The sequence below is a fragment of the Phalacrocorax carbo genome, chromosome 3 (genome assembly GCF_963921805.1).
Source record: "Phalacrocorax carbo chromosome 3, bPhaCar2.1, whole genome shotgun sequence".
Lineage (NCBI taxonomy): Eukaryota > Metazoa > Chordata > Aves > Suliformes > Phalacrocoracidae > Phalacrocorax > Phalacrocorax carbo.
The window spans coordinates 46,182,759-46,195,094 of NC_087515.1; the positions used below are offsets into that span (position 1 = coordinate 46,182,759).

The window sequence follows — 12,336 nt, forward strand, 5'->3', positions numbered from 1 at the left end:
CAGTAGCAGTAAGCTTTAGTGTTTAGACAAAAGCAAACCAACGAGAGGTACTGGTTGAGGTTCAACATGCTTTCTGTGAAGCACGTGCCTCCGTTCTCCACTAGACCACAGGCTAAGCTACTGATTAGAAAGCCAGACTATACAATTTTAAAACTCTGGGCTCAGTTCAGCTCTTAGATACATCATCCCAAGTCCGTCAATGCTTCAGTGAAGCCAGTTTAGCAGGACAACTGGTACCCCGGTTGGAGGCTTTAATATGCATCCTCCTCAATCTTCTGTAACAGCTTTTTAAAACTTCTTTTTGTTTGTTAGGGTCTCACTCAGAGCAAGTCAGCAACAAGGTGTTCACTAAAATTTGCCCAGCACTTTTGAGGGGAAATGCATTGCTGTATCATTTCTTATTATTACTGTTATGTTACTTAATTTCCCAAGGTGGAAATAAAATCAGGAAGAGAATAGGGATGACTGCTCAAAGTGTCCGTCAGTCCCTCCAGGGACACAGTGTGTTGCATCCTATCCATGCCTGCTACAAAAGACAGCTACTTCAACTTTGGTATAGCCTGAGGGGAGATTTTCATAACTGTGTAAGGGAATGATGTATCAGATAGAGAATCCAAATTCTAGAAATCACTTTCTCTGCATTTCAGGGCATACCCTGAAACCAGATATACACTCTCAGTTATGTGGAGAACAAATAAACTTCCACTTTGGTGAAGAATTTTGCTTTAATCTATATGGATTATAGAGTTTGTTTTGAATAAATTAATACAGACAATTATGTACCAGGACAGGCTGACATTGCTAGCAGTTCCCAGAGACACTAAAGAGAAGCGTCAACACCCTAAAGACAAAAATGTGGTCAAAGAAACATTTTTTTAGTCAGCCATAGTAATGCATTTCCTCAACTCCTGCTCCGAGTTCACTGTCACCCTGTTAATGCTGCAATGTCTCTCTGTGCCTGATTTAAGAGCCATGTTGCTTCTCAGAGCCTGTTAATTCACCCTGCGGTTCAGATCTTCAGCTGATATGAACCTGTGACACCCCCACCTTGAATCCTGTGTGCCTGGTTTTCATCTAGCATGGTGACCCTGACTCCAATGCTGCCCTGCCAGTTTACATAGACAAAGGGGTCTAATCCTGCATAGGAAAAACTGAGACCAGAATTATGAATCACCTTCCCCTGCTCCAGATATGTATTTCTGTGGAATTGCACAGATTAAAACACTTTTCTGTGTAGAACTCTTCCAATAGCTAATGATGTCAAAGGGCTTTTTAAAATTAGCTTTGACCAGCTTTGGACCAAACTCTAAATTATTTTTTTTTAACTCTTCAGACTGTAATTAAGGAACATTTGACTATGATATAACATCAGAGGAAACTCACTTCCCAGTCATGAAGGAAGTTAGTAAAATGGCAGACTGTATGTTCAGTGTCCTGTGTAGAGCTGCATCATGAGGTTACCAAACATTTATAGCTTACCATTTCAGCTTTGATATGTTAGTAAACTTGACTCTAACCTCCCAGCATATGAGAGGAGAAGACAGTCCTGTCTGGATTTAAATGTACAAAACAGCTCTTTTGTCTGTACATGTTGCTAAGTGCTTTCTTGCTGGGCTTTCTACAGTACTGATTTTGTTGATATTTTTTCCCTTGCTGAATCATAGCTAGAAACCATCTCTTTTTTTCCACCCTACAATAATTGATTTTCTTTAAAGGCCGTGGTGGTTCCACTGGAAGAGGGTAGTAGACTCACAGCTTTTTCCCTTGTGTGGGTTATTATGCATTTGATAAAGCTGGCTCAGAGATATGAAGCTTGAACAAGAAAATAAGGTCAGCTACAAACTGTTGTTTTAGTCTCACTTCTTCTGCCTCAGTTCATTTTTCTTTTATGTTTTGGCCCAAACATTGCACAGCATCATCATAAAATACAGGCATTTATAGCACTGAGTACCTCAAATGAGCATTGGTCATTGTAGATGTAACTGTGTTGCATGGGTATGATGGGCACCGCAGCACAAACTGATTTTTGTAATCTGCCATCCCAGTACGTAGCTGCCTTGCGGCAAAGCAGTGGCAACTTTACAACAGCCACTTACCATTTCTTCCTGCTTCCCCTGTTGTGCTAGGACTGAAACAATCAGCTTCTTGCAAAGCTGGGTTATAAAAATAAGAAGCAGTAACAGATTTGGCTTTCCTTGCTAACGTTCCCTGGGAACAGCACTTGGGCTTCATCTTGAAATTCAGCCTTGTCTTCTTGAGCAAGGAGGGACATCAGTTTCGTCCCCCAGTCTATGACCTACATTTCAGCATTAAGGATGCCTTGTACTGCTATAGGGCTTCCCTAGGTGGACAGCGTTCTTCTGGCAGAGCCAATTCGGTCGGTTTATTCTGTATTTGCCTAGTATCTAACAGAGCAGAGCCAACTGTTACACAAATCCATACATATGTACATCGTAATAATGCGTAAACATGGAGGCATCCTCTTCCTGAGTAAGAAATAACAGATTTGCTGTATCAAAAGAATAAAAAGCATTATTTCACTGAGAAAGAATATCTTCCATCTCTATGCACTAGACAGGTTCTGCTAAGCAAGGGAGTCTAATTGGATTTTTTGGGTCTATTAAATCAGAGCAGTGTGAGTTCAATTTCAAAGTCACTCACCATTTGTCTTTTCTGTATAAAATCTCTCGCTCCCTAAATGTGGCACTCTTTTAAATGTACCTAGGAAATGGGGTTGGAGTAATCAACGAACTGTTTAGACCACAGAAGAATTTTAAAGGTATTTTGTAGTCACATTAGTGAAAATAATATTCAGCTCATTGTAGAAGAACTCCCTTGACTACTCAGTGATAGTTTTAGAAAATTCTCTATTTGGAGAGGAACATATTGTAGTATCTGAAAAAAAGCCAGGTCCCGAGAGATGCCGAGCTCTTCCAAGAAGTACTAGAGTCCTACATAAATTCATTGGTAAATTCAGCAGTCCCAGTTCTCCTCCCACTTTGCTATTTGCCGTGATTTAATACTGAAATTCCAGCGGCATTCACAATATGCCAGTTCAATATGTTAGGAAGAGGCAAGCAGTGCATAGGTCACACAAATACAGCTCAGGAGAGACAGGGCTGATATTTACTGATGGCTTGGCCCTGAGCAATTCACTTCCCTTTCCTGTGCCTCTCTTTCTTCCCACTCATCATCTGCCTTGCCTATTTAGATTGCAGGCATTTTGGGGCAACAGGCTCTCCTGCCTTGCGTTTGTGGAGGTACCCATGTGAGACTCTCTTCCATGTCATTGACTTGATTTCATCAGGGGCTGCATCCAGCATAGAGTTGACATAAAATGATGGTTAGAAATGGCATGTCCAGGGTATTGAGCAGCAAAAAGGGGCAGATTACTCGCGAGACAAGAGCATGTTTCGGGTGCAATGGGCCCAGATCTGAAGTGTTTGTGGAGGAGAAGTGATGCTGACTATGCTCAATGACCCATCTGTCTATCTATCTGTACATGGAAATTTAATTTTGTCTCCACTGATCTCCACAGTTGTGGCTGATTTCAAGGCCATGAAACCTATGGCTGGGCTTGTTCTTGTTCCTGAACGTGGAACCTGATGTAATTTTCTTCCCATTGTCTCTGCTGGAGACTCCTCTGGTTGTCAGGAGTACTGGGACTGTCAGTGCTGATGACCCTGATTAAAAATGTCACTAGCTCTGGAGCTAAGGCTCACATGGTGTCTGAAAATAACATGTCCTCTCAAGCGGGAACAAAGTTTTCCACCACCTGATGGCTGAACACTCTAAAGTGAACTGAGTTTGGGAATTTATGACTTTTAAACCCCTTTGTTACAAAGAGGATGAAACAAAGCCTGACTAACCTGCTTTTCTCCTTCTGGGAGTGACCCCTCCAGGCAGGACAGAGCCTGGGTTCCCTTCCTCAGCACTGTGGAAAAACTGAGAACTTCTTTCTCCAGAGCTGTCAATCTAGAACATCTCATGAGCCTTGAAATCCTAATAAATGTTTCAGAGATACAACTTACATGCTGTGGTGATTGATGCTCTATAAATAAGTGCATGTGTTTATGGAGAGGGAGGTATTTAGAGACAACAGGGCAAACAGACTGAGGGCCTTTCTCACCTTCCCCACTTGCAGTGTTACGGCAAGGATGTCAGAGCGGTGCCAGCACAAAGCTCCAGGCGCTCTGCAGCAAACTCAGCCACTTGTCCCTGATTCCAGGTCATCTTCAGAGGCTGTTTCCTCGGCCTATCTCGAGTAGCCTGTCTCAATGGCTACTCAGGTATGGGCAAAACAGTGCTTCAGCAGCTGGTCTGCAGCACGACACTTGGCAACTAGAGCACAATGTCTTGAATGTCCCTCATAAGGGGGTAAGGATAAGGGGGGATGGAGTGGCACATGAAGCCATGGCCATGCCCTAGCAATGTGAGTTAAAAAAAAAAACCACTTCCATTGTCAGACTTTCCATCACTTTTGCTCACAACAAAAGTGCAAATAAAATGTAAGCCCTTACCTCTTCAACAAGCTGCAGCATTCGACGGGTGCTCTCAAGGGACTGAAAAAAACAGAAGAAAAAACACTTAGATTTGACAAAATAGTTTCCAGCACTAATGTGCATGCTGACAATATGCTTTTCCTATGCTCTTTGCCTTCCCTCAAAATCAGACCACCAGCAGGGTACTGGTGATCTCTTCATCTTCAACTCTCTATTATGGCTCACTAATGCAGCAGTTCCCACCGCATCTCGGGGCAGCTGCAGTCTCTGAGGCTTGCACTCCCCTTGCTCACATGTTGCGGTGGTAGTGCTTGGAACAGCTGGTGTTCCACTTTAAAAATAAAGTCTGAGGTTCTCAGCTAAGACTTTTCACAGACCTAACTGGTGACTTTTAACATTTAATAGGTTTGGCAAATTGAAGGAATCCTCAAAAAATATTAAATTGCTGCTTTTGCGCTGAGGCCAATAAAATTGATGCAGACTCTAATACCTAAACCAAACTGATGATCAATAAATGCCTTAATCTAGACTAAACATGACATTACATTTTGCCCTGGCTCATTTCATTACCAATTCTGCTTTCAGTGTAAAGCTGATGGAAAACAGAATCAGCTCTAGAAATCCTATGCCAGATCAGCTGCTATTTCTGGATATGTGTCTCACACCAAACCCAACCCCAGGTTTCCTGTTTAGCTATTGGTCTCACTTCATCAGCAAGCTGGTCGGCACGTCGCTGCATTTCTTCCAACTCATTACGCATATCAGCGTCTTCTGCCATTTTAGCTGTGGGTGTATTTGTGGAAGCTGCAGATCAAGGATTTGCACTCAGCTGCTTGTGAGCCTGGAAGACAGTGAAAAGGAAAATAAACAGTGTGGTTAGGCTCCCTGACTCACCGAATTGTGCCAGTCCCACAAAAGTGCTTTTATTACATGGGTGCCCTCAGCCAAACTCTTTTGCTCTGGACAGTAATTCCTATATAGTACAGAGCACACAGGATTGTTCAAGGTGGTGCTTTGTTCCTGTATTATTAATCACCCTCGAAGAACAAGGATGTATCTTTGTCATGTTCTTTGAGCAAAACCTTTCCTTTTTTCTTAACCTTTCAAATGCTGCTCATATTGAAGCTGGAGACTCAGGAGGTATTTTTTGCTACCAGAAGCAGCCTTGAGACGCATTCATTCCTCTCTAGAATCAAAAGCCTTAACATGAAGGAGGTCAAGGTCAAGCCTATGCCCCCCATGGCCTGTATTCCAACTGCATTGCTTGGAAGGCTGGATGTTCAGCTAATATATCTGCAATGGAATTAAAGACAATTAAACCTTGCAGAGTTTTTTTGGCTAACGACTTGTCCACCATGCTTTAGTTCAGACTCCAAAATAATATTTACAGATAGACTGGGAGAAGTTGTCTACCTGGGAGAATCCTTCATTTCAGGGGAAGTGACGGCAGAACCTAACTGGTATTTTCAACTTCTCCCCAAAGTGGGTCAGATTCTGAACTTAGTTATCCCTCTCAATACAGAACAACACCACTGAGCTCATCCTAACCAGAGACCAGGATACAGCACATTAATCCTCATTTGGGTAGAGTTTCTTTCTTGTTATGAATTTGAGCTAGCTCTGATTACTGAGCATGGCTTGATTAAGAAAGGCGGGTCCTCCTACCATCTGTCAGGTCTTTATAACAACAACACTGGCTTATTTCTTTGCTTGATTCAAGCATGGCACATTGCAAATTACTGCTCACTGAATGTTAGATTTGTTCATTGCAAGAAAACCTAATCCCAGGTGCAGAGGAGGTGGGGAAGTTGTGGGGGACTGCAAATAAACATCCATAAAGCACATGCCATCATGCTCAATTACAGAAAGAGGACAAAAGCAGCCCCTTTCAGCAAAGCTGCTCTAAGAAGGCAAAATCCCAGGGGCTATTTTCTGTCCTGTCTTTGCAATACGTGCAGCCTTTAAGAAACAAGATAAGTCAGGGCAGAGCGTGGCTCTGAAATTCTAACAATAATAACTCTTTTTAAATGGACATTATTATTTATTGGAGATTAATCTGTTCCTTGCTTTGACAGCACTCACTGTCAGGGCAAGAGGAGTATGGGCTGAACAGGTACAGCTGAGGGGCAGGGAGATTTCCTGGATCACGCACCCTGTTTGCTTAGAAATGTGTAAGAAAAGCAGACAGCACCTTGCATTTCCCCTGCAGCTTCAACAATGGATTTGCTGTTTTTCTTATCTAAGAGGGAATATGTGACCTTCATGCTTTCGCATTAGCTGTGCCCTTGCTCGTGGTTGCTTTTCCTCTTTGAAGCTACAGCAGGAATAAATCCATCTCAAAGAGTCAGCCCTGCAGCTACTGGCATGGCATCTCACTTTCATCAGTAAGCATATCACCACATCCTTGTCAGAGGGAAACTGACATTTTGTGATGGGTCACACGATGTTTAGGAGCCCAAATGTATGCTGGAGAAGCCCACCCAGTTCTGCCAGCTGCATGGTCACAGTGGTGCGAAGGACCAGGATCATCTGCAGCCCCAGCTCATGCAAAAGCAAAGATTAATTTCATAGCTAATATTCAGACTGGTATCAGGCACTTCAAGGATGCTCACAAACAGCAGTAAATAGGCTTACAAAAGATGGCACACTCTGAGGATTAGGAGGAAAAGATGAACCAGGAATTCATCTCCTCCTGAAGGGCATGTGAAAGTGTGGGGACACTCACAAGGCCACCCCAACCTTTCTGCCCTGCTGCTGGACTCGCATTATCTTTTGTGGCACATCACATACCTCCAGGAAGACACTACACCTGATCAGCAAATGGAACATGCTCAGCTGGGATAAAAGAAGTTATTTCAGTAAAGAACCATCCTCCAAACTCCTGTCCCACTTGGCATAGGCTGGCACTAGCACTGGTCACTGCTTCACAAATTGTGTTTTTTCCCAGATTGAGGCAAAACTCAGCATTTAAATATTTCTGGCACAGCCTCTGCAACAGAATACCAGGATCAAGTCTGTGGACCTAGTTTTAGCATATTTAGTTAAAATATTCTCCCCTGCCTGGGCCCCTCTCTACATTTGTGCTGGTAGAATAGCAGCGCTGAGCTTTAGCAAAAATCAGGACAGTTTAGACATGACTATGGGAGTGATCTAATTGATATATACATCTAGCTGTGAGGGTCAGGAAACCAGTTCTGCTTTATGTCTATCTGGTAGCACCTTACTAGCTGTAAAGTGGGAAGTGATGCACCAGTGTGATGATGGGATGCTAACAGAGGATTTGGTTCAGTGTCTAAGCAGATCCTATGTGAGCTGCATGATTACAGACTTGTGAGTGAAGGTGACATGAACACTTCTACTGACAATAACGAATAATACAGTCTGTCAGTCACTGCAGATAATAAAAATTGCACAGAAAGTTCAGTTTTGAAGTTGATTCCAGCCTGATTTTTAATCTTTTACTTATTAATTTTTGATCATGAGCCAGCAGTGCTGTTGGGTGGTGCAAAAAAGAAACAAAGAGGAAAAATTTTGTTAAGTTTTGTAATAATTGTAAGATTTTTCTTTAGAATTATCCTTCTCAGTTAGTTAGAACTGTCAGTTGGCATCTTAGTGACAGACACATCCTATTTTGCATCCAGCTAAAAAAAATGTCAGAGGTTTTAACCAGAGAGATGTTTCGCAGCAAGTGATCAAACCTGACAGGTTTATTGAGATTGTTTGGTATTTTTAAAGCACTTAGAATGGATTGAGAAATAGCAAAAAGCATTCTTCCAGACAAGTCATTTTACATCAAGTTTTAGCCATAAACAGAAGTGCCCCACAGCAGTGCTGATTCAACTTTATTTAATAGAAAACCATGCACAGGAATCAATAAATGTTACTGATTTGCACAGAGTATGATAAACTACAGATATTTTGCACATGGCTGGGAATGGGTTTAAATTTTCTGTGGATTTTGCAGTTTAAAATGTGGAATAGGACAGATTAGAGATAGGATTTTCCTTGAAAAGTCCCATTTAGGCTGAAATTCCATTCCAGTGTCATAGATTTCCAACAACAAACCTTGTTATCAGTAAAACCCTGTAGAGAGTAGATTTATGATTTAAAGGGAAATATTATCACTCCAGTCTTCAAAAAGAGCAAGAAGGAGGACCTGGGAAACTATAGGCCAGTCAGCCTCACCTCCGTCCCTGAAAGGCAATGGAGCAGTTCATCCTGGAGGTCATCTCCAGGCATGCAGAGGAAAAGAAGGTTATCAGAAGAAGTCAGCATGGGTTCACCAAGGGAAGATCATGGTTGACCAACCTGATAGCCTTCCATGATGACGTGACTGGCTGGGTCCATGAAGGGAGAGCAGTGGATGTTATTTACCTGAACTTCAGCAAGGCAATCAACACTGTCTCCTATAATATCCTCATAGGCAAGCTAGGGAAGTGTGGGTTAGAGGGCAGGACAGTGAGGTGGACAGAGAACTGGCTGAACAACAGAGCTCAGGGGGTCATGATCAATGGAGCAGAGTCTGGTTGGAGGCCCATAACTAGTGGTTTTCCCCAGGGTTGTGTGCTGGGTCCAGTCCTGTTCAACATATTCATCAATGACCTGGATGATGGGATAGAGTGTAACCTCAGCAAGTTCGCTGATGATACCAAGCTGGGAGGAGTGGCTGATACACCAGAAGGCTGTGCTGCCATCCAACAAGACCTGGACAGGCTGGAGAGCTGGGCTGAGGGGAACCTCATGAAATTCAACAAAGGTCCTTCACCTGGGCAGAAACAACCCCATGCACCAGTACAGGTTGGGGGATGACCTACTGGAAAGTGGCTCTGTTGAGAAGGACCTGGGAGTGCTGGTCAGCAGCAAGCTGACCCTGAGCCGGCAATGTGCCCTTGTGGCCTTCTTGGCCACAAGGGCACAAGTTTTGGGCCCCTCACTACAAGAAGGACATCGAGGTGCTGGAGCATGTCCAAAGAAGGGTAACGAAGTTGGTGAAGGGTCTAGAGAACAAGTCTTATGAGGAGTGGCTGAGGGAGCTGGGGTTGTTTAGTCTGGAGAAGAGGAGGCTGAGGGGAGACCTTATTGCCTTCTACAACTACCTGAAAGGAGGTTGTAGCGAGGCAGGGGTCAGTCTCTTCTCCCTAGTAACAAGCGATAGGATGAGAGGAAATGGCCTCAAGCTGCGCCAGGGGAAGTTTAGGCTGGATATTAGGAAAAACTTCTTCACCGAAAGGGTTGTCAAACATTGGAACAGGCTGCCCAGGGAGGTGGTTGAGGCGCCATCGCTGGAGGTATTTAAAAGGGTAGATGTGGTGCTTGAGGATATGGTTTAGTGGGGAACTTGGCAGTGACAGGTTAGCGGTTGGACTCGATGATCTTAAGGGTCTTTTCCAACCTTAACGATTCTATGATTCTATAAAGCCAGCAGTATCCTGGGCTGCATTAAAAGCAGTATGGCCAGCAGATCGAGAGAGGTTATCCTCCCCCTCTACTCTGCCCTAGTGAGGCCACATTTGGAGTACTGTGTCCAGTTTTGGGCCCCCCAGTTTAAGAAGGATGTGGAACTCCTTGAGCAAGTTCAGCAGAGAGCTGCAAAGATGATCAGGGGACTGGAGCATCTCCCTTGTGAGGAAAGGCTGAGACACCTGGGTTTGTTCAGTCTGGAGAAGACTGAGGGGGGATCTTTTCATTACTTACAAATATCTGAAGGGTGCATGTCAGGAGGATGGGGTCAGACTCTTTTCAGTAGTGCCCAAGGACAGGGCATGGGGCAATGGGCACAAGTTGGAACACAGGAAGTTCCACCTCAATATGAGAAAAATCATCTTTCCTGTGAGGGTGACAGAGCAGTGGAGCAGGCTGCCCAGAGAGGTTGTGGAGTCTCCTTCCCTGGAGACATTCAAAAACTGCCTGGATGCGTTCCTGTGTCCCTTGCTCTAAGCGTGCCTGCTCAAGCAGGGAGGTTGGATGAGATGATCTCGGGAGGTCCCTTCCAACCCCTACCATTCTGTGATTCTGTGATTTCTGTGCAGTACAAATTAAGTTTTCCCTCTATTATGTTTCTTAGGAACACCTATATACAGTATATTCATACATACCTGATGTATGAAAACATTGAAACTGAATGATTACAGGAATGGCCAAGAAAAGGTAAACCATAATGGATTTGCTTTCACTGATTTCACTTTCAAAAGCATAAGGTATTTGTCTGTCTAGGGCCCACTGAAACCTGTTCTTGTTTTAGTAGAACAGGAATAGGACAAAGATATTATTGAGGACTTTGGGTAACAAATTCCCTGTGGAATTTATATTTTTGATAATAGCTGATATTTTGTGTTCTGTTCTCATTCCAGCTGATTTGAACAAGTATCAAAATCCTACAATTGCCTTAGGAATCTCTAATATAACTGGAAATAAACTCTCCAAAATGTATCCTGTACTTTCAACATAAACTACATTTTATGTTGTCTACAGTCACTGCAGAGATGATAGATCAGAAAACCAAAGTTGTGATGTAATATGTTACGCTCTTTAGATCTAAAACTTTGATTAAAAAAAAAAGTTGCTACAGAAGTTACAGCCGCTTGCACCACTCAGTTTGTGTTTATATTTGCAATAATTGTATATACAAATGCAGGCTCAAAATTTCACAAGGACCTTGGTTTTTCCATTTCTGAAAAGGAAAAGGGAATCCTCTGGGTTCACACACAAACATACACAGTGCTCTCTTAAAAGGAGAAAAAAGTCCAAACGCTGCTACAAAAATCTGTGTACGTCATGTACTAGGCTGTGCTCTGTATCTTCTAGACAACGAAAATCACTTTGGGAACTTGGGTGACTTACATCAAATTCCCTGTGAGCCAGTCTTATATGTTATGCTGGTGCACAAAAGCAGAATAATGGTTAAAGAAAAATACAAAGAGAGACTGGCTAATGGAAATGCATTGCCTATTATATTTTGAATTCTGCATCTGCCGTTTTAGTAGTGCTCAGCTGTAATAAAGAACCTCATAGCGAGAACATCATATATCCTTATGGAGTTTTACCGAAGTCTAAGAGAGACCTACATATATCCCCAGAGGAAGAGAGATACGAGTGACCTTTGAAAGTAAATATTTGCTTCACAGTGATATAAACACTTCAGTACAATAAATACAGGAAAATGAAAATGCTGCAGTTTACTGTGGTGAAGGCAACACTGCAATAAAGTGTTCTTTTTAAAGCACTCTTCCTGTTATTAAAGGACACATCTATTCTTCCCGTGGATATTTGTAGCCAGAGGAGACTGCATTGGCATATTCAACTAAAAAAGTGTGAGTCAGTCAATACCACACTTTATTTTTCTCTCTTGTAGGATTGAAAGAGTGTTACCACAGTGGTGTGGCATTGGCAGAGCCACAGAAAACCCAACGAGACACTTTGGATCAAGCATCTCAGGATGGATGCTGAGCCATTTAAAGCTGGATGTTGGTTTGCAGCTATTCTCCTTTAATTTGTAATCTGGTTGCTGGCAGAAGGAGAAACACATGCTGTCAAAGGGGGAGATGAAGTTCTGCTACAGATGAAGGGGGTCAGCCTTGCAGCCATTCAGTTGGCTCTGTGGGTGCTGTGCAAGGCACATTCAGCCATGACAGGGCCAGGCACAAGGCAGTTCTGGGGCTGCTTATTTTCCTTTTCTCAAGGTGCACATCGTTTTCCCTGCTGCACCATCCTGACAGCTATCACTGCCTAGCAGGGACCTGTCTAGAGCTCAGCTGCCCAGTACATTGGACATGTCTTTCACCACCTTCACCCACCTTCCCTAGACAGGCTTTCTGCAGCTGGGTTAGAAGAAACG

At 43.2% G+C, this 12,336-nt stretch overlaps 1 protein-coding gene across 2 annotated transcripts in view; it reads right to left on the minus strand.

The window, feature by feature from the left end:
- SNAP25 (synaptosome associated protein 25) overlaps nt 1–12,336 on the minus strand; it is a 68,160-nt gene that overhangs the window by 25,653 nt on the left and 30,171 nt on the right. For both annotated transcript variants that reach the window (XM_064446784.1, XM_064446783.1), the window contains exons 2-3: nt 5,209–5,343; nt 4,521–4,562 (exon numbers count right to left, since the gene is read on the minus strand). In XM_064446784.1, coding sequence (XP_064302854.1) covers nt 4,521–4,562; nt 5,209–5,280 — 114 coding nt within the window. In that variant the 5' untranslated portion in view covers nt 5,281–5,343. The remainder of the gene's footprint in view (nt 1–4,520; nt 4,563–5,208; nt 5,344–12,336) is intronic.